The following is a 22,883-nucleotide window of genomic DNA, read 5'->3' as shown; positions in this document are numbered from 1 at the left end:
GTAAAAACAGTTTGCCTCAGGATGTGTTGTTTAGATGTTTATGTACATACGGTTATGAATTTAAATGGGATTTGTTCCTTATCTTTTCATTAAAAAACCCTCTTTAGTGGTGCTGTGTTTTGTGTACAAATTGAATAGTGATAAATAGTCATTGTATAGAATTTAGTTTTTAAAAAACTGTTTTACTTTGCTTGAAGTACTTAAGTTTATATATCTGTAATACAAGTATATATGGCTTTAAGTGACAGGCTTCTAGGTTAGATATGCAAACTAGCTTTTACTAGCTTTTTAAGCCTATTCATTAACTTGCAGTTGACAAACTGTGGAAATACAACCTGCATGTTTTTATCATATTTCTGTCTCCGCCTGCTCTCGTCAGTTGGAAGCTCCTTTCAGTGTAAAGATCCCTGGGCTGCCAGAATTGATCTCGTCTACCTCATTGGTGTCTTAAATAGAGTTCCTAATATTCTTCTTGCTACTTCTGTCTGTAATGCATATGTATATTGAAGTGATATGTATAGCAGAAATATTATTAGATCCTACTGATTACTTGTAAAACTTCTTGGAGATGTGTTTCTTACAATGAATCTCAACCGTCTTCTCTTTTAGAGATGCCTTTTCAAAGCAAAAATGAGCCAGGACACCTTTACAGGAGAGGAAGCTGGCAACATGGAAAACTGGTTCTAATTTTGAATAGATATGAAGCAGCAGTGCACTGCTTTCCAGAACTGCATTGAATTAGGTTGAAATACCTATTTCTTACTTTGGTTTTCCTAGCACTTCAATTTTAGATTCCTCCATCAATTAATCCTTCTGTTTCTTCAAGTGATAGTCTGAGGTAGAACTGTGTATGTTATGCATGAGTGGGCTGAGCAATGAACAGCTGGAAAGTAATATTGTAGTAGGGACAGGTGATACTCAGGATCAATATATTAAAAAAATCTAGTTTTTTCTTAGAATAAGCACTATAAGGAATTACCTTGTCTTTAAATGTTGAACTGGTGTAGCACAGATGTAGAGATGATCTCTTCCTGCCCAGTCATTGATGCATGAATCAGTAAATGTCATGATACAATGGAATGATGTTGCTAGGATTTTTTTAACTTTTTTTTTTTTATATATGGTGGCCTTTCAGTCCACCTTCATCTCTGTAGCAGATGACCCAAACACTTGCTTTCGCAGCTTTTATGTCCAACCTACCTATATGTGGCATTCCTAGCTATTTCAGACATGCAATTGGTGTAACAAAAAGTATTATTGTGGTTGTATGAGAAGCACTTGTCTTCAAGGTCCACCAATTATATGTATGTAAATAGGACTTGAAAGTCTAGTATCTGCAATAAATACTTATGTTCACTGTTGAGCTAATTAGGTGTTGTCATGCCTTGTCTTGAATAGGTTTGTTGAGATCACATCTTCATTCTGCTTCTCTTCAGAAAAACAGGCCATTCTTTGTTTTGCCTTCACTCTCTTCTTACCTTGTTCTTTGTCTTCCTTCTCTCCTGTATCATTAACTGTTTCATTCCTAAGTTTTCCTGCTATCATTCTCTTGTCTTAATTTTAATATCATTCTTCCAAATTGCGTAGCTGGAGAACTTCATTCACCGAGAAGGAAACAAAGGTCATCTGAAAACTGAGCGTTGATGGATGCAACCTGCTATTGAATGAGTCCAAAGAGAAGACACCATACACTCAGCTCTTGGAAGTAATATTCAGTCCCTGGGCTTCCCAAATCTATCTTGTACTTCAGGTAGACTGTGTCTTGACTAGTCATGTCTTTATGTATTGACACATCGTTTACAGGAATAGTGTCTTCATTTGCTCTTACGTAACTGGCACTAGACAATATCTGTGAGTGTTCTTGAATTCTGCAATTCATTAATCTTTAGATAGGTGGGAGATTCTAGTTCTTTTATTAGAACTCTGGCTTCAGAGATTCAGCATGGATTGGTTTTGTGTCTTACTAAAGCAGGTTTGCATGTTAGGTAGGAACGCCACTTTGGCTGCCCTGTTCAGCTGTTGGCCTGTGTATTATGCAAATATTTGAAGAAAAGGATAATCTAAGGTGCAATATTAATCTTCCGTGACTTCCTGGTATCAGTCATGTGCTGAGCTTTCCATTAGGCTTTTTTATGCATTTGGAGTGCTAAGCATTCCAATTTTGCTTGTGAGGCAGTAGAATGAAAATCTGGGGAAAAATAAATGAAAAACCTAAATGGGATCATTCTGAAGAATCTCCTTGCAGTCCTCTTGAACTGCTTCTTCCCTGGGCACTGCTACTAATGCTTAATTTCCTAACACAGAATCAGCAAAAATATCTTCTAGAAAAGGCCTGTGCAGTGGACCATGGAAATGTCTTGTGAGGGGCTAGGAAATGCGGTTCCTGAGACCATGTAAAGAGTTGCAAGTTATGTTCCGCTGCATGGGCTTTGCCCATTTGATATCACACTCCTGTTGAGTTCCGCTTTTATGATTTTTATCTGGCATCAAAATTTGCCCAGCAGAGATCTTGCCCTGTCTTGTTTTCAACTCATACGGTGAATTAACTTTTTTCCAAATCCTGTAATCTTTATTAGGTAGTGAAAGATGGGGTCTAGATCTTATTGCATCAAGAACTTCAGCTTCTTTAAGTGCAAGTAACACCGAAAATATTGCTAATTTTAGTATTATCAGCTGATAAATTCTTTTAAAGCCCTACCTGGAATTCAATAGCTTACTCATAATCCTCAGTGGAAGGAAAAGTGTTTGTGAAAAAGCAACTTTTTTACAATTGGTGGACTTCTGAGACCTTATGAACTTAAGACTTTGTTATGAGAGAGTCTTTTGTGGTTTAATGCCAGACTGTAGGCTGGAGAAAATGCCTGGATCAGCTACTACATGTTTGCAATTCACTGTAGCCTTCAGTAGTGCAATAGACTGCGTGGACTGTTCTGGAGGGACATGTGGAATTCAACTGGAGTTGGTCCAAACCTCAGAAACAAACTGTTGTGAGGTGGTTGGATATTTTGCAGTAAAGATCACTTGTTGGCCCATGGGTAAGGCCAGAACTCCTTTAGCTGCCACCTGGGCTCCTGCCCCGTCTCCAGCGGTCAAAGGTATGAAGGTAAAGTACTGAGGGGTCGGGTAAAAGCGCTGCCCGTGCTGATAGTAAACTGTAAATAATCATGTGTTCAAGTTCTCTCCTTTTTGATGATCACAAAATTGTTTGTTTGCCCCTTGCTTAGGTTGCCTGCTGTTTCTTGTTCTCCTTTTGTAATGAAGTTCAAACTGGATGGATAATTTAATCTTGGACTGGTGGTTTGCTTCAGTTGCAACCTTTAAGAGTAGAAAGAGGCATTGCAGATAAAGCAAAAAGGCAAACAAGTGACGGCTTTTGTTGGTGACAGTGTAAAGAATTTTGTAACGTGTCGTGACGTCTTTTCAAAACCAGTTTTGAAGAAATAAGGCCAACATGTAGGCACTTGTATAAACAGCGCGTTTCTTGCAGGAGTATGAATGGAATATAGACTAATATTCAGTGTGTATCTTTAGTTGAGAGGCAACCATAGATTGTAAATAAACTTCAGTTCAATCAGTTAAGAGGATGTTGCAGTTGAGCAGCAGTGGTGTAACATGAACTAGCATTAACCTGAGGACAAATTGGGGGTAATTATTCATTCTTCTGTCAGATGAGGTATGGGGTGGGATAAACATAATGGGGTTTGTTTAGCGATTCGGAATAGATGATTTGGCATTTGAATTGCAACCTTGTCTATCATGTTGTTATTGCATTAAGGCCAAACTATTACAGTTCCACTTGGTGTAGCCAAGCACTGGTGTGTGTGGGAGCTGGTCCAGCAGAGCTCAGATCCCAGTGACAGCCCAGGTGAGGCTGGTACCTGTGCTGGCCCTGCCCTGGAACAGAGGGAAGGGTGACCAAGCTGTTCTAATCCCTCGGACCTGCTGTGGGGATTGAGGGATACATTGTTGTGAAGTGAATGTGGTTTCCAGTCTATTTCCTCTGTGAGAAGGCAAGCATAATGCCTTGCAAACTGATAAAATGTTTCCCATAATGTAACCCTTCCCAGAAAGTCTTGGTTACCTGTTAGGCAACGTGCTGCTACCACGGAAAGTTGAGCTAATGCCCATACTGGGATTTTTGTCATTCCCTTCCCTTAGAGCTGCTCAGGGTGTTGAGAATTCCTGCGTGCATCCAGTGGCCCAGCAGCGATCTAGAGCTGTCTGGAGGAAAAAAAAAAGGCTTCAAATAATGTTTGCTTGTTAAACAGAGGGGAATGGTTTGTACTCTGTTGAAGTAAGGTAGTTTTCCTGGAAGAAATTCAGACTAATAGGCTAGCAAGTTTTAGGCTGTAATGTGTCAGATGATCAAGTGCTAATCTTTTGTAGATGAAGAAGAATGTCACTCTGTTCCGTGCAAGTATCGATGCAGTCTGTATTTGCCTCGAGTAAATCCGAAACTGTTCAGTCTTTTGCCCTATGCTAAAAAGAGAAGAATTTGTAAAAGTTACTGAAGGTGCCTTCTTCACATAATTTGACTTTGTATGGAAGTTTATCTTGGGTAGCTTTGGAGTTCATGGGATGAGTGTGTGTAGTTTGTATGTTTATAAGCATTTTCTAGAAGTACAAAGTTAATTCTTTTACTGCTGTCTCTAGGTGATATTTTTTGTTACATTTTCAGGGCCCCTTGTTGATGCAAGAGAAACTGATAATAAGTGAAGCTGTCTGTCCTCTACTGACTTTTTCATAGCTTACTATAATGCTAGATACAAAGTTTTAATTTTCCCAGCATGCACGTGTTTCAAATTATGACTGTACAACGTGGACGAGTTTTCAAATGCTTTTTATGAGACGCAGCAAAAGATCCCTCAAAACCTTTAATTTTGTTGTTTGTTTGTTTTTCCTCTTTAAGGTTTGGACCCCATGGAATCCCTGTGACCATATTTCCTAAAAGGGAATACAAGGATAAACCTGAAGCCATGCAGCTCCAAAGCAAACCATTCCAAGATGAGGCACAGGTGAAGTGTGAATCTAATGCTGCAGTCCCTGATGACTCTTCTCTCGCGCAGCCATCAGAACCCAGCATAGCTAAAAGCCTATGGACTTCTAAACCACCTCCTCTCTTTCACGAGGGAGCGCCATATCCTCCTCCTTTGTTTATCAGGGACACGTATAACCAATCAATACCTCAGCCTCCGCCCCGGAAAATTAAGCGGCCCAAGCGTAAAATGTACAGGGAGGAACCCACTTCTATCATGAATGCTATCAAACTACGACCCCGACAGGTCTTATGTGACAAGTGCAAAAACAGTGTTGTTGCAGAAAAAAAGGAAATTAAAAAAGGTGGCAATGCAAGTGACTCTTCAAAATATGAGGATAATAAAAAACGAAGAAATGAGAGTGTGACTACTGTGAATAAAAAACTTAAGACTGACCACAAAGTGGATGGAAAAAGCCAAAATGAAAGCCAGAAAAGGAATGCTGTGGTCAAGGTTTCAAATATTGCCCACGGCAGAAGCAGAGTAGTTAAAGTTTCTGCACAAGCAAATACTTCAAAAGCGCAGTTAAATACAAAAAAAGTTCTCCAGAGCAAAAACATGGATCATGCAAAAGCTCGGGAAGTCTTGAAAATGGCCAAAGAAAAGGCACAAAAGAAGCAGAGTGCAACCTCCTCTTCCAAAAATGCACATTCAAAGGTCCACTTCACACGGCGTCTTCAGAACACCAGCTCAGGTTCCCTCCCACCCCGATTGCGTTTAAAGCCACAAAGGTATCGCAATGAAGAAAATGACTCTTCTCTCAAGACAGGACTTGAGAAAATACGGAGTGGCAAGATGGCAACTAAGCCCCAGTCTCGCTGCTCCTCCACCCGCTCAGCAGGTGAGGCCCCTTCAGAAAATCAGAGCCCCTCAAAAGGCCCTGAAGAGGCCAGCAGTGAGGTTCAGGACACAAGTGAAGTGCATGTAACTGTTGATCAGGATGAACACCAGACATTGGGCAAGAGAGGCAGCAAAAGCAATATAACGGTTTACATGACCCTTAATCAAAAGAAATCTGACTCTTCCAGTGCATCAGTTTGTAGTAGTGATAGCACAGATGATTTGAAATCCACCAACTCTGAGTGTAGCTCTACTGAAAGCTTTGATTTTCCTCCAGGCAGCATGCATGCACCTTCCTCCTCCTCCTCCTCTTCAAAGGAAGAGAAAAAGCTCAGTAATTCCTTGAAAACGGAAGTCTTTTCCAAAAACGTCTCTAAATGTGTCACACCAGATGGCAGGACCGTATGTGTAGGGGACATTGTTTGGGCCAAGATTTATGGCTTCCCTTGGTGGCCAGCCCGTGTTCTTACCATAACTGTGAGCCGGAAAGATAACGGCCTTTTAGTTCGACAGGAGGCTCGTATCTCGTGGTTTGGCTCCACAACAACATCTTTTCTTGCTCTTGCACAGCTATCCCCCTTTTTAGAAAGCTTCCAGTTGCGCTTTAATAAGAAGAGAAAGGGTCTTTACCGCAAGGCCGTCACAGAGGCAGCTAAGGCTGCTAAGCAGCTGACTCCCGAAGTTCGGGCCCTGCTGACGCAGTTTGAAACGTGAACATGGAAAGTAAGGTAGGCAAGAAATCTGGAGGCTCCATAGAATCCTAGCCTAGTTAGGGAACTACCGTGAAGGACTTGGCCAAGTCAGAAGTTGCACTCAGTTGACTGCTCTTTTTATACTAAAGTTGTTCCGTTTGTAGCGGTTTCTTGACAGTTAAACAAATTGAACATGCAATCAAAATTAGCCTAAAGTGAGAACTTCAGTATTTTTAAGTGAGAATTTTTTTTTAAGAAAAAAACTCCTCAAACACCGAATGCGTAGGAGCCATAGCCTCAGCCGGAAGGCAGCTTATTTGCAGGGAATTTTTTAGTAGTTTCTACCCACTATATAAGTAGTTGCTGTGTGGCGAAGGGTTAACACAAGGGATGAAAGTAGTAGCTGTGAGTTTGTTTTTTTGTTGGGTTTTTTTTTTAGGTGGCCCATCAGGGAAGTGTAGAAATGTAAGCCTTGTCTAAATGGTCTTTAAAGATTATTTTAAATAGTCTCCGATGTATTTAGGCTGGCCAGCACAAATTGGTTCAAAGCATGCTTCAACATCTTGAGGCATGTCCCTATCCACACCGGCCAGTTTAAATGGCATTGGAAGACTTGCTGAAATTTTTAGGGAAGAATTCATGTAACTTGAAGACCAGATTAAATGAGGTTTTATCATAGTGACCACTTAAACACTCAGCCTTTCTATGCACATGGGGGCACAAATAGAACACGTCAGGGTCTGAGAAGCTGAGAGGGATGCCTGTAGCTCTAAGACAAAGCTGAGAAGTTGCTCAGTGTTTGGGATCAAGGGCTGTTAATGCTGCATAGGTGTGAACCATAACTTCTGGTCTTTCTTCCTGAAGAAATCTTTCAGGCCATTTGCCTGGAGGTTTAGATTAAGAGAGGCTTTGTTCTGAATGTGTAAATAATTGATTGCTGAAATTGGTCAGATTTTCTCCTGACTGGTTGTTCCTAAATTCTTAGGATACGTCCTAGTAAATTACACTTTGTGAATTGTCAGATGTGTAATTGTTGCATTTTGGATGTATCTAACTTCTTTTTTTTTTTTAATATTTCCGTTTAAGGTATCTGTTTGCAGGTCAGAAATTGAGAATATGTAATTGTGTAATGCTCTGAAATGTAAAAAAAACAAACTGTAAATAAAATTGACTAAATCTGAATTATTTGTGTGTGTTTCTCAAAAAGCTTTGAAAAAAAATCCAGGATGTTAGAGTACTTCATATGTATGCCGTATCTAGAGGACACCCTTTTAAAAAGTAAATTGTCCTTTTTCACACATTCTTTAAGACAACTGCTCGATGTAAAGTATTATTGGTATACTTCAGTCTTAATTTTGAGATTAAGCAATTATCTGTCCCTTTTGTTTTAAAACTAGCTCTGTAGAGGGCTTTCTGTAAAGTTTATCAAATTTCTCCCTTAATTAGATTTTGTTCAATATATTTGAATAAAGACTCTGGATAACATCACTTTTACAGTGGGGAAATGTTTTCAGTTTTCTCCATCTATCAAAACCTAATCAGACCCACTCTCCATTGCCCCTTCAACTTTCCTTGCATGTCTTTTGCTCAATATTGGGGCATTTTCATGCAACTGACTTTACATTTTTGTCTTCTAGTTTTGGTCCTTATCTGACCATGTGAATTACTGTCTCCTCTCCAGCCCACTGGTGTCTCAGCCTTGCAATGCCTTGTGAAGAATCTCTGTGTTCATCCCAAAGCAGTTTTCATCTTGTTGTTTTTTTTTTTCCATAATTGCCCATGTAGGCAATCGCAACAGATGTAAAAAATTTAAGCTCAGACTGAAATTAGACTTTAGACAGACATGAAAATGGGGGTGAGGATTTAATCATCAAACCCTTACAATCTTTTTGACTTAAGATTAAATTTCATGTGTTCATATACTGTCTGATCTTTCCAAAGCATTCAGTTTCTTTTTACCGTTCTAAATTATTCTGTTGTGCCCAGGCAACTATTGGAAGTCTAAAGTGTCAAATACATGACCATTCAAATTTTCCTTGAGTTTACAATGATCTCTTTTAAAAGCTAGTTAAGCTTCCAAATATGCTAGCTTTACCTTGGCATTCTAATAGTTTCAAAAACAAACCCACTGGTCAATGCTTTTTGAATGTGATAAACACACAATAAATTTTATAGTGTTAAAAAAAAGAAAAAAAAAGAAAAAATCCTGTTTCACTTCTGTATATTCTTTCCTGCAAACAGAAACAGTTACTCTATTTAAGTAAAAGAGGGTACTTTGTTATTAAAGCAGCGTGCTTTTTGAAGTCAAGAACCCGCACAACGTGGTTTAGATGTCTACTCTGGTTCCTTGAGGTTTAGAAGCTCAAGGGAACTCCTTATAAGTTACAGTTGTTCTGAGCCAAGTAGTGGTGAAATCAATATTTACATTGTTAGTTTTTCTTTAAAAGACCTGGAAGCTTTTTACTCTTATCACTTTATATAAAGTTAGAATAGTGCTAATGCATACATAGTCACAATTTGCTCAGGTGTTCGCTGGTAAGATGGAGGAGCAACAAGTATATGAGGGGTTTCTTTAGACTGTTTTATGTTCAGAAGAACTGTTTACGAAAGGCATTTAAAGAGTCTTCATTTTGATTTGTAGTTAATTATTATTTTGCAAGGTCTTTCCTAAGTTTTATAGTGAGTGTTCATTATCAGTTCAGACTTAACAAATCTCAAAAAAATTGACTACTTTTTTTTTTCTTTTACACCACCAGGTTACATTAGGTTGAAAATATCCTGTTCATACTTGCCCATAATTTTCCTTTCACTCTAGATATAACAGAGTTTACAGTGAAGAAAACGTTAGGCTTAATGTAAGGTCTGGTTCCAGTAAGTGACCTTGGTTGTGGTGGTATGGATGCTTCATGTAGATCAGCTTTAGAGACTTAGACAAAGATTAGAGCTGTTTTAGCCTTAAACTGCAAAAATGCCCACACTTTTATGTACCTGTCTGCTCCCTGCAATGCCCACACTTAGAGTGCGGGCTACTGGGTCCAGCAGTTTGGGCACATCTGCCACCTCTGGATTAGCTTGAAATGCTGTGTAACAGAACTGCTGTGCAGAGCCAGGCTGGTGCATCTCTGTAATTCAGCTGAGCAGCTGCTGCAAGCAGCCTGGGTCTTGAGAAGACAAACATCAGCAGAACAAGTGACTGTTTAGTGTTCTGTCACTATAAAAATTGCAAATTATGTCATTTTGAATTAATTAAATTCCTCAATGTTTAATACGTGTGGTCTTTCAGTTTAGGGAGGAAGATGTAACAGCTGGTAATGATTTTCTCATACAAGCCTAGTTGTCCTTTGAAGATCTTTTGGGAGAGAGTAGTTTCTCCAAAACTTACAGAGATTTCCTTTAACAGGAGTGTTTGAAGGTGTGGTTGCTTCATGAGCATGAAGCTAAAAGCAAATGTGAAAGGCTTGTATGTCTCTGAAGTGGAATTCTACAGGAAATTGAACAAATATTTGTCATTTTTCTAATCAGAGTTGTAGTGTTATGTCAACACTTAAATGAGATAATCATCTCTGATTATATGGTATTTTCCTCACCAGGAGGGGTGTGTTTGGTGGGGGAAAGCTGGGTCAACTGTGCAAGGCTAAGAGTTCTTTTCAGCATGTTGTCAAATGCTTTTTCTTTTTTCTTTAAAGTAGTTTTTAAATGTGATTAGGTTTAAGAAATAGCACATAAATGGAAGTGAGGAAGTCCTATGGGTTGTTTTTCGCATTGCTTACCTTAGTTTTGTTTCTAGTTAACTCTTTTAAGTCCTGGAAACTGATTGTCATTCATGTGTTCTATAAGCTGCTGCTAAAGTTGTTAGAATAGAATAGGAACATGAATTTTGGAAAATCAATCTCAGTAGCTAGTCCTCAGTAGCATTATCATCGATCTTCATACGTGCTCTTCAAAGTACAGTGAAAAAATAGACCTGTCTTGGCTGAAGAATTCTGGAAAGAAGGAGGCTGACAATCGGTGAAAGGCCATTTCAGTTAATCTCTATATTATTTTATTCTAATAAATGCCTACAAGAAAAAAACAAAGTCAGTGCAGTGGGATCACTGCGCTAACTTGTAGCTCAGGACTGTTAACTGGAAGCAGAATGAGCTTATATTTAAAAGGGCAGTAAGATTTTGTGTCAGAAGCCATTAACTGAAAGTGTATGTATACTGTTAAAAACAAACTTGAAAGTCATCTTACAGTACAGGGTTTATAGTGGTTAAAGGCTGAGGTGCTTTATCTTTCTGTTCTTATTTTCAATTTACTTTTTAAGAGTATAAATAGAAAGGTCATAGGGAACCTGAAGGAAAAGAGAGGAACTTGGTGTATTGAGCTAGATGTGATACTGGAAGGAGAGCTATGAGTTGCTTGTTTGAGAATAAGGTGTTACTCTGCGAGTTCAGTAGAAGGGAGTAGTGCTCTCCTGTTTTAGAGAACCTGTAGAAGGATTTTGGTAAAATGTGTGTCACAGTCAACTGTTTGAACTTCATGTAGAATCTACTTCGCGCTTTTGGAAACGGCGTGACTTGCTACAGGCTTTGGTCAGTTTGAGCTGTGCTTACATAAGTGTGTCGTTTTTGGTTTTTTGTTTTGTTTTGTTTTGTTTTCCAGGATAGGACATAGTATCATACCTTTGGGGGATATAGCCAGGCTACACTTGCAATAATATAGTAAAATTATCCCTATAAATAAGGTATCAATAACAACAGAGGTTTTTTATAACTCATTTCCTTAAAGCTGCTTCTGACATGGCTATAGTGATCAGAGATCATCCACATTTAACATCAGGACGGACAGGGGCCTGGAGCATTGACAGCTTGGAGTAGCTGTCGAGCTCTGGAAAGATCCATTAGGTCTGAGCTTGTGAGATGTGGATGTGAGTGTTCAGCTTCAAGTTATTCTTAAACTGTAATGGGAAGAACCTCCATTTTGATATGTGTCCGTAACAGTCATGATGGCAAGTTCCTGTGGAACATTTAAAATAACTCAACTACTGTTCTTTGTCACAACTTCATGTTTTAGTTCAAATAGTTCCCTCCTCTGGTGTCACCCTGGTAGTGTATTTATAGAATGTGGCCGTTTAACTAGGCTTTTCTCTTCCCTGCTCATCTTACTGGTATTTCTTTGCACCTGTTCCAGTTTGAACTCATCTTTCTTTGACATCGGTGGTAACAACTGTTTACGGTAACTTAGATGGGGTTTTTCAAAACTGTTATTGAATGGCAGTGATTCTCCCCCCAGTCGGAAATACCTGGTGTTTGGTTTTTAATTGTTAGATCACAATAGCAGCTCATAGTTTCCTAATATTTACTTGTACATTTCAGTCTTCTATAATACCTGGGATGTACATACCAATCCAGACTGTAACTTAGATTAATTTATGGACTGTGACACAGCTGCCCTTCTGTGAACACAAGGCAAATCAGCAGTTCCTAGGCTGTGGAGACAGTGATGAGGCGACTGGCTTGTTCTGGTGCTTGTTCCCTGCAGGGATTTGTTGTTGCCAGACTGGGCAGCTGGGGTGACTGTCCCCAGGCAGTGCTGCAGCGCCAGGGACCCACTGGGGAGGGAACTCACATCCATGGCTCCTTTTTTTCCCCTAAGAAAAAGCAATCAGCCCTCCTGGAGTGAAGTAAGATAAGCAGCAGCGTGGAAAATGAATGTCATTGGTAAGACCAGAGCTTTTATACCTTAGAAAACCTAAGCCACCTTGCACATCCCATAAGGAGACAAATGGGAGTAAGAGAAGGTCTATGTGCTTGCGTGACCTTCCCAGTTTGTTTCTGTACATACGGGGCTGGAAACTCTGGTGTGCTGTGCTTATGCCGATTGAGGTGTTACAGTCTTTGTCCTTTTCTACCCACCTGCCCATGGTCTGAGGGGATAATTTTAACACAGGCTGCAGGTGTCAGTTGGTGCAGGGAACATCAGGATCCCCTGTTGCTAGTTTAAATTTGAGCTTTGCTCATTCAGAGCTTGGAGACCAATGGATATGTGGGAGTTATTTGCACTACACGTTTGAGAAGTTATTTTCAAAGGCAGGACCATGCAAAATTTCAATAAATATAATGCAGTTTCTATGCTAATGATTTTCTTCCTCAGAGAAGGAAGAAAGGACTGTTGGAATGGAGAATATTCGAGGTCTGCAAATACCTGCAGGATAGGTGCAGAGGCAAAGGGGAAATACTGTTTAGTTTTGACTGGGACAAGAAGTAGTTATAAAACAGGGAGTTAAGATTAGACATTAGAATTTTTATCCCAGTTGTAGTGAAACCCTGAGTGTTGTTTGGAGAGTTGTACAATTTCCCTGATTGCAAGCTTTTGAAAACAACAGATTGAGCTAACCTCTGTCAGGAGCGGGTTAAATTAATCCCGTGTTTGAGTATGGAATAGAATAGACGATCTATGCTGATCCTGTCATGGCTCTGCTTTCTGTAATTTTGTCATTAACAGTTCTGATTCTGCCCCATACATCGTGTTCTGCCCCGCGCAGGAGTCGGTCGGTGTACGGGCAGTTTGGCCACCTGACAGAGGCTGAGCTTCCACGGGCAGGAAAACCGCTCTGCATCTCCTGCCAGGGGCCTGGTCTGTGCAAAATCGTGTTTGGATGCCATAATTCATATAACATGTCAGCATTAAGGTTTGTTTGTTTGTTTTTAAATCTAGGACAATTTTCCTGTTTCCTTACTAGTGGTCTTGATGTCAAATATGCAGTATGAATAAGAAATATTCTCATACGTGCCAGCCATGTGCTATGAATCTGTGGTTTGGAAGGCAACTGTGTTCTCACTAGCTTGGTGCCATCACTAAAACATTCTGTAAGAGAAACGCAGCGTAATTCTGGTCACTGATTTGTCCTTGCCTGCTTTTAAGAGGTATGTAAAGGGGAAGAGGGTACTTGCTTTGTTGGTAAAGTAAGCAGATAGCATTTAAGTAAATATTTACTTAGAATTCTAATTTTGCTTTTAAGGTTGCTCTTACTGGTTTCATGATACTCATTTAACTTGGATGTCATGAAGGACGCTGGGCATGTGTTTGTGAAAGCTCCCAAATCTCTCCCAATTCCCAACGAGTCCTTCAAGAAAAAGAAGAGAGAGAAGGCTTAGTAATAAAAATAGCTCCACCTTTGCCTCCCCCCTAAAAATGAACCTGTTTTCCTGTTACTGCTAGGGAAAACAAACAAGCAAAGGTGTTTATTTTTTTCTCTATATAAGTTGCCATTAAAAATCATATCCGAAAGGTTTTGAGCAGAGGATATTTTTTGGTTGGAATATCACATAACCAATGCTGGATGATTTTAGGAAAAAACCCTTTTCTTTAGATTTTTCAAATGCTGAGGAATTTGGGGACCTAATCTCTTCTGATACGTTTGTATAAAAAAAGCTGGGTTTGGCTGGGTTTTTGGAATTCTGGATACTGTGTTATATATTTCAGAGAATTAGGCATGTAAACTGAAGAATGTGTGTTACTGCTCTTGGTTTTCCTTGTAGTTGAGGCCCTGTCTTGAGCTGTGAAGGAATGCAACAGATCTGCTTTCTTTTTAGTAATTCATTATCTGGAAGAGAAGCCAATTTTAACTCTTCCTAGCTAGTTAAAATTAGAATCAGTAGCAGTAAAATAATGTGTGTTGTGTCTTCTGTTACAGTTTTGTATATAGACAAAGACAAAGCCTTAGTCCCCAAAAGAAGTTGCATTTATGTCACTGTAACTATTTTTAAATAAGAGCTCTCTGAGAGTTACGTATCTTCTCCTTCACAGTATGTGATAGGAGATTATTGCTATTTTTACTTGTCTTGTCCTGCTGGGCTCATTTTCTTCTTCTTGATGGCTGCCTGTTGTCTTTCTGCTTTTCCCTTGAAGAGAAAAACAAATACTTGCAAAGGCAGTGCTTCTCTTTGGACATCAGTGAGCACACAGGATCGTGAACATTTTCACATTGAAACAATCAGAATCCACATTACAGTGATGTTTCCCAGGAAAGCGACTGTATAAAGTGCAGTTGAGCGGGCGAGACGTTCACGACATCAGTGGTGAGAGGCCGTAAGCCACGTCAGTGCTTGTCTGAACACACGTGCTGACATTTATTACCAGTGGTAATCTTTGTGGTGACTCCGTAGTCTCCAGCAGCTGAATGAAACTGCATCAAAGCAGAGCCCAGCCTGCTGTGAGCGTGCTGCCCCTCCCTGGAGATGTACCCTCAGACTGGGCTTTGCTGTCGCTCACCTACAAATCGAGGGTTACCAATGAAGTGACCGAACTCAGTGACTGCCAGAGCAGGCATCTTGCTGTTCACGAGGGCCGGGGAGGTTAATAACAGGGAGATCCAGCTGACACCGGCTGCTTGCAAGTGCTAAAGTGCTGGCTGTGGGGACTCGGGGGCACTTCGGCCCTTGTGGCAGCTCTGCTCTTTGTCCCTTTTGTTCTCTAGGCTGCCCGTCCCTGCTCTGCATGGCTCACACCAGCGAGATCCACAGGGTAAGGAACGTTCTTCCACAACACAAGGAGAATACGGCATGTGACTGCACATGTGTGGCTTTATTCTTTAGTCACTATATTTGAGGAGCCTAATCTTGTATACTCCTGCCCTAAACCTTTTCTATACAAAACACTGCTATTGATCCAATAAAACAAAGTTTGCATTTTAACTGGGCAGATCAGACATCCCCTAATCAGTTTTCATACCTTCTGGGAACTGAGCCCAAGGTTATTCCTCACCAGTCTGGGCTAAATCCACAGGCAGCACTCTGAAGCTGGCTTCACTATGACAATACAAAGGTTTCCACATGAAATATTTCATATTCACTAACTTTGCCAAACACGCAGGTAACAAATCTATGGTTAGTATCTATTGAAACAGTGAGATTCTGCAGTAGTCAGAAACACTCTTGAAATTAATAAACCTATCTTATTTAATCTACTTTTTACCCTGCGTTTTTGCCTCCAAATGAGAGCAACTGCAAAACACAAACTCCAACATACTCTCCAACTATGAGTCATCTGCTTCACTTTTAGACAAATTTAATTACTATAATAAAGAAATTCTTTGCAGTTTGACCATAACGAATGTAGTGTACGTGCACAGTTTTGTGTGGAGATACAAAGCCAGAAAGACACAATCTCATCATTATGGTTTTTACCTAGAGGGGAAGACTGGTGTCTCATCTGAGTCATGTCCTAGAAAGGGAGGAAAGGCTGTTGGTTTTCACGTTTTAGAAAGCAAGACAAAGCTAAGATGTGGAAGAAAGTAAGGATTAACTGGATTTGGCTGCCACTTGTATTGCTGCAATGTCAAGTCATCTGCCTTGCTGTTACACTTCTTTGTATTTTTCAGTATATGAAAAAATCTGGCTTGTCACAGGTTGCACTGCACGATGGATGTAAAATCGTATCAATGTTGAATAGAGAGTGCCCAAAGTTTGCTTTTTTAAACTCTAAAATGCAGAAAAGTCACAGTCACCATGAACTATAATCTATTACTTTAGTTTCCACTTATTCTAAGTAGTTACTTCATCAAGCAAAATTTCATAGTATCACTCTGGCCTTGAGCTCCAAGTTCTTCAGGGGCCGGTACAGTGTTTGCATAGGTGTTTGTATAGGTAGATACTTTGTTTTGTGGTCTGCTCGTTTGTTTGCTAAATTATGTGTAATTTCCCTTTAACTCTGCTGATGAAGTCCAGTTTAAGCTCAAAGAAGTTGGTATCTGATTTTGTTTTCTTCTTAGCATCTTTTCATGGTACACAGTTTTCTGGAAAGCAGAAGTAGTGCAGCCAGGAGGAATTCAGGCGAACAAGGAGATTTTCTTTTTTAAACTGTTAACTGGATTTTTTCTACCATAGGAAGCAAAGCTCCTGCGACTTGCTCAGGGTGTTCTGGAATCTCTCAATAGTAGGAATCAAAGACTAAAGGAGAGCTGTAGGGTCTGACTTGGGCAGGAACATGAGTGCCAGGTTTGTACCGAACACACTTTGCCAAGTATTGATTTTGAAAATCTCTGCAGCTGCATCGATTGCTGCGTTGGTAGACGGGCTGTGAGAAGTAAAACCTCCTGCCAGCAGAGTGAGGGAAGAGCCGGGGAAAGGGAACCGGCCGCTTCCTCGCACCGCTCGTGGCTGCGGGTGCACTCGGGTGGCTGGACCAGATTCCTGTCTCGTTTATTCCTTTGTACATCACAGAAGTTTGCTGGCAAGTAGTAGTATCACTGAGGCTTGAATTTGGAAATGTGGCTGTTTGGACCTACTGGCTGAACTGTCATTCAACTTTTTATGGGATTTTTGGTATTTCTGAGTAGAGTTTGGTTCTCTGACATACTAAAAAAGCTCCTCTGTGCGAGGGTTCATGGATACATGATGCTAATTTAATATTAATCTTATTTTGGAGAATTTCTTATTGACCATATGCTTTAATACCCAATACTGGTTGTTTTGCAGCCTGGAATACTGTGGTGTTTGGTTACCTGCAGCAGCAGTACGTACTATTGAATATGGTGGAACTTTTCCAGCATGCTTGTCTTTGTAGGGGCTCTGCAGGTTTATCTTACGTATCTTGGAGTGGACCATAGCTAAAATAGGTTTAATTATATATGAATTCTGAGTATTATGCCCAAATGAGGGCCTGCTGGGTATTGGAATGGATGCCTGCTAGTCTGCTGTCAGCATAGAGCAGCTCAGTGCATGTCTGCCTGGATCTGTTAAATTTCATAATTAGTCCTCATTGCTTCTGTTTCAACTTACCTGGAATTCCATTCCTATTTTAATTCAACTGCATTATATAGGCTATTAAATGAGTTATTTTTTGTGGCTTCTGTTTTCCTTTTGTGGCACAGTTAGCAACCGAGCAATAGAGAAAATCCATAGTTACCCCCTTGTTGTCCCTGCCTCCTCTTGTGGCAGGACTGTCTCTGTGGACTCCTCTCTTCTACTTTTCATTCTTTTAATATTTCTTTTTGATATTATTCAGAAGAGTTGTCTGTTTAGAAAGAGCTTTGGGATCTGATTAAAAATAACTTTAGGATTTTCCTGTCTATGCTATGAGTCTCTTTTTAAAAATTCAGTTGTGTTATTCACAGTGCTGTTGTCAATACTGGAAAATGTATGTATACCTCTCGAATTATCCTGGCAGTCAACAGAACGGTAAAAGGAGTCAACGCAACCGGCCTCGTCCTGTTGGAACCTGTTTTGTTCTCCTGTGTGTCTTTTGAGCAAAGAGGCTGGAGCAGCTGATCTCCAGAGATCTTCTCCAGCTCAGGTTATTCCACAACCACGTTTTCTCTGCGCTGTGCAGGGGGCAGGTCAGAGCAAACCGGGCTGATTCTGCACCCCCTCTGTGGTTACTGATGGCTGCTGGTCCCAGGCAGTAGTTATTGGACTGCTTCCATCTGCTTTATCATCACTTTATGCCAGTTCTGTGGAGCAAATGGGAAAACATAAGCAATAATGGCAAAAACCCCCACTATTAGCAGCTTTATACTTCAGTGCTCCTGTGCACACTCAGGTCTTGCATTTGGAATGGTATTACAGTGTCACATTTGGCTTTGTACTGTGAACGGCACATCATTGTATAGGCTTTGTAAATTAATCTCTTTCCTTTGTTAGCTATCTTTAAACATCTTTGAAATTCTCTCTGGGTGCTGAAACGGGCTGAGATATAACATAGATTGGTACGGCAGCTTCTCTTAAAGCTCCAGTCAGCTGAGGAGTTTGCTCATTTGTGTATGTCTTGTGGTGATGTAAATATTACACAATTCACAAAGCAGGCGAACTGGTGACTTCACTGGCCAGCTCAGAGTTTGCTTGCCTACTTTTGCCATCTATACTGGAATACATTTAACCGTTTTCCCTTTTTCTCCCCTTTTCAGCTCAGAGACACTAGTCAGCTGCTGTTCTTATGGAACCTCACTACACTGCCACGAAGAGCACCAGCTCATCAGGACTGAAAGAAATCTGAGACTGAACTGTCCTATTTTTCCTCTGAAATCTTCACCAAGTAGTAAATGTTTTTTGAAGGGGAAAGGGAGTAAATATGTTAAAGCTCCCCCTTGCACCCTGTTAGGACACCTGTACCTAATGTACATTTTTCTTTAAAATTTAAAAAGATGTTAGGAAATATTTTATAAAACTTTTTTGCAATAAATGACGCATGAAATTATTAAAGACTATATGACACTTACATGCAAGGAACCACTTGAATTATTGGTATGAAGAATCACTGCAAATAACTGGGTTTTTTGTAATGTGACAGTCATGTTTGTATGTTTTGATAGGTGCCAGTGATGGAGCCAATTGCCTGGGAAGCTGACTGTAACTTTTGAACTTTTATTTTAATTTCTTAACTTTAGCATTGCAATTTTCCATTCTATGAGGCTTAGTTAGTATTTAGTGCAGGTGTTAGCAGAGCTGTGATCTGTGATCAAAAGCATGTCCAAAACCCAACTGTATTGTAAAATATGAACAGTCCTGCTATATGAGACCAATATTTCCCGTAGGGGTGATACAAAGGACAGTGACCACAAACTCCGTGTATCTCTGTATTATGGGAAAGCTCCTTCTGTGTGAATATGGTTGCATTTTATTTATGCTATTGTAACACTTTGGGAATTGAGGATTGTGGAATAGCGTTAAGAAGGGCTACAACACAGAGAGCAGCATTTTGCTTATAATACTCTAACGAGATGGGAATCATGAATGGAGAGTGATAAATGGAATGGCATTTCTATTTCAAATTATGGGTTAATTTTTCCTTTTGACACAAATATTTTTCAGATAGGTAACTAGTAGAGCAAAGGTTTTATTAGTGTTTCTGATGGTTGTTGAGTTGCGTTGACTTCTTTGAATAGCTGTAAATCAAAAAAAGAAACCCTGTGGGTTTTATCCATTTTATTCCCCTCCCCGAAGGTGTTTGGTAAGACTTGTTTCAGTGGAGCTTGTGAATGCTGGACACGCTGCTGAAATATTGAGTTATTAGACATTAATTTATTTGTCGCTGATTAGTTGACATTATGTGCACACTTTCTCAGCAGTATAATTTCTTACAAAGTTCTTAGCAGAGGATTTATTATATAATCTGGGAAAATAAATATTTGTTTCGAAGAAATGAAAATGTGCACATAATCTACTAAAAGTCAATTTTTTATTTCTATAGAAGTGAAAAGACTTGTAGTAAACTCTTTTCCTCCTTATTAATATCCTATTTTGATTGGAGAAAAAAGAGTGTCTTTGTCTAGATCGTTAAACCAGAGATACCTTTCTGAGAGGCATCTACCAGCAGAAAGGCAGGTTCACAGCCTTTGTGTATGGAGCCTGAATTAATCACGTACAATTTGAAGTCAGGACAACTCTATCAATTGGCTTTGGTATTGGCAACAGGTTTATACTCATTAAACAACCAGAGAGGGGGAAGTGAGAGGCTGGGACAGGCACCCAGACCCAGGAACACACACATACTGAAGTAGCTCATGCTTCATGCTGCTTCAGCTTCTACTTTTCAGAGGTAAATTCTTCATTTATAAAGCCAGAAATTGAATACTTACTGCCTGCTTCTTAAAAAATAGCTGTACAATGCTGTACAGTAGGTTCAAATTGTACCATTTTTCATAGTAAACTAAAAGTATTTTTTTTGATTTGACATTAATTTTTCTTCTACAGTGCTTTTCCTTTTTAGCAGTTGAAGAGGATCAGCAGTCTGGTCCTGTTCATTGCTTGACATTTGACAACTTAGAAAAATTAAGATGCCTGATTTGAGGAAAGGGGAAGCGATTTGCTTTCGTATATGTGCCAGCCTTTCACCTCCAGAGACCAAACCCCGGTTGTATTGACAATGCATGAGGGTCTTGGCCTAATAAATTACATTTTTATCCACACACACACACGTACACAAAAACCAAACCCAAACAAAAAAGAAGCCACCAAACAACATGGCACAAACCAGTTTCTGCTCAGGAAAAAGGCCCAGGACTGTACTAGCAGGGTTATTGCACATTGGATTGAAAGCTGATTGATGTTGTAAGTAGAAGCCAGTAGTGCCTGCCCGTGGGACACCCGAACCGAACCAGTGCTCTGATTCCTCACCTCCCTGAGCACTTGTGCACAGCAGCTGAAATATAAAAAATACACTTAAGAGAGATGCAGGTCTCTGCCTTGGAGAATATGGGTATATAAGCAAATAGCATAAAAATAGACAAGGTAGCTAACTGTATTTGCGTTTGTTTTCACAGAAAGTATTGCAGCCATTTTGTTTGAAACCACGTTTTCGTTTTGAAATGAAATTGTCAGGGATATTCTAATGATAGAGAATTACAGTAATGTATTGCTTTTCACTTTTTTTGCTTTAGTTGCTTAATATTTAAGCTTTGCTCCGTGCTACCTTCTTGTCTGTATATTGAATGGTCACTATGCCTCTTTCATTTTGTAGACTTGAATGAGGGAAATATGATTCACCCTTTAAGGTTTGCTGAGAAGTAAATGATAAAGAATGTCGTGTAACATTTATTCAAATAAAGCCTTGATTTTTTTCAGTGCTCTTTTAAAGGGAAATAATGCTGAATAATGTTTTGATGTGTTAACTTTCTTGTTTTATTAGTCCTTGACCCAAAAGATTTATGTTAAGTTTTGTTTTTTCTGAATTAAACAAAGATGAAAGTCTATAACCTGGACAAGTCTATCCAGCCTTCCCTTTCACCGCAGTGGCTAAAAGTTACCAGGTCGTGCTCAACCAACCTGATGCTTCCCATGAGCAACAGGAACAAAACTTGCGTTGTAGAGACAGCTCCAAAGAAGCCCTGGTGGCTCTGCCCAGGGCTGTGACAGACACCCCAAGTCCCGGCTGCAGGAGGAAGGTGGGTGTCACGAGCAGGGGGTTTGATGAGCTGCCTGCTCATCTCCTCTTTGGCCGATTTTTCCTTGCAGTACCAACGGTTTCAGACCGTCCGATCTGTCCGTTCAGGTAAGTGTCGTTGTGTGTTTCTCCATTTAGGGAAGAAATGCCTTGCACTGAGTCGCCTTCTTTTGCCGTGGTACCCTGAAGGAGCAGGGAGAGTTGTGCTGTAACAGGTGACTCCTGTACCAGAGCTCTCCATCGCCAGCACTGCTGTCAAAGGAGGCCACATCAGCAAATATTTCTTCAAATGGCAGAATCTATAGAGTTGCACCATGCTGTTAAATAGAAGTTTGTATTTATAGATTCTTTTCCCACTTGCATTTTTATTACTGCAAAGAACTTATATTCTAATTTTATTTGAGCTCCTAGGTTAAGCAAAAAATAAGCTGCTCAGGTGGACATGACTTCTGTGAAGTTGTTGTTTCAGGGGAGCATTAATTTTTTATGGTGCACAGTATGCTGGGAACTAGTGTGTGATACAGGAGTACTAACCCTTCTCTAAGCAAAGTGTTTCGTTGCAGTGACCCGTTGTGGATAGGCAGAAGTATTTCCCTAAAACGGAAATAACTTCTGGAGTGATCACGCAGATGTACGCTGTCGGTAGCGAATGCTGTCTTGGCGATGGGCATCTGTGATGCTTTTTAAACCAGTTGGTAGTTGTAAGCGAACGTCCACATCTGTCTGTTGCTTGGGGCAGAGCGTGTTTTTCTTTTCCTTCACGGGGTTGTTTCTTATTCTGTCCGGATTGCAGGAGCTCCCATCCTTTTTCTCTCATTATTCATTCATCCTTGCAGCGGTTCCTCTTGAATTGGTTATCCTCATTAGGCTGTGGTGGAGAGGGGAAATCCTGCTGAAATGTAATTGCTCACTAATGGCTTTTCCTTTGTGACATTGTGTGGGTCGCCTCTCCCGGTGGGAGTCTGCTGGATTTGCTGCGTGACTGCGAAGCCCAGAAGAGAGGTTAGCCAGATTTCAGACTTCTGCAATTACCCCATTGATTAATCTTCACTCCAGCAGTTAGGTGACGAAAGTATGAAAGTAACCCAGCCTTCAGGGGAGAAGCCAGTCCTGCACAAAGCCGCTCAGTACGAGTGTTTGCTGCTGCCCCGAAGCATCAAAAGAGGGACACTTAATGAGGGCAAAAGTGCAGGGAGCAGCTGCTCAGTGCAGCTCCTGGCGCAGGGGGGGTTGTGAGAGCTTCCCAACTCAAACATGAGCCATTGCTACAGAGAAATAAGGTTTATTTTAGGGTGAGACTAATGGGCAGATTTAATAAGGAAATCAGGTAGATCAGTAACAGAAAGGTGATGTAGTAAATTCAGACACTGTCACACACTCGTTATTTTTAAGCATTATGTGGCGAGGAGCACAGTGGGAGGGTGGGAGCAGTCGCCTGCCTGAAGCCTCATCT

General features: G+C 40.3%; 1 protein-coding gene across 2 annotated transcripts in view; it reads left to right on the top strand.

Annotated features, from left to right (window-relative positions):
* PWWP2A (PWWP domain containing 2A) overlaps window positions 1–21,028 on the top strand; it is a gene marked incomplete at both ends in the record, with an annotated part of 29,491 nt that extends 8,463 nt beyond the window's left edge. The window contains 2 exons of one of the 2 annotated variants that reach the window (XM_080353100.1): window positions 4,910–5,877; window positions 18,456–21,028. In XM_080353100.1, coding sequence (XP_080209226.1) covers window positions 4,910–5,877; window positions 18,456–18,469 — 982 coding nt within the window. Of the gene's footprint in view, window positions 1–4,909; window positions 6,591–18,455 lie in introns of those variants that run through there. The other variant, XM_080353099.1, reaches the window with a different exon arrangement.
* Between the last annotated feature and the right edge of the window lie 1,855 nt (window positions 21,029–22,883).

This window comes from Nesoenas mayeri (genome assembly GCF_963082525.1).
Source record: "Nesoenas mayeri genome assembly, chromosome: 14".
Taxonomy (NCBI): Eukaryota; Metazoa; Chordata; class Aves; order Columbiformes; family Columbidae; genus Nesoenas; species Nesoenas mayeri.
The sequence above is the reverse complement of the archived record's forward strand: the minus strand, read 5'-3'. Positions and strand labels throughout refer to the sequence as shown.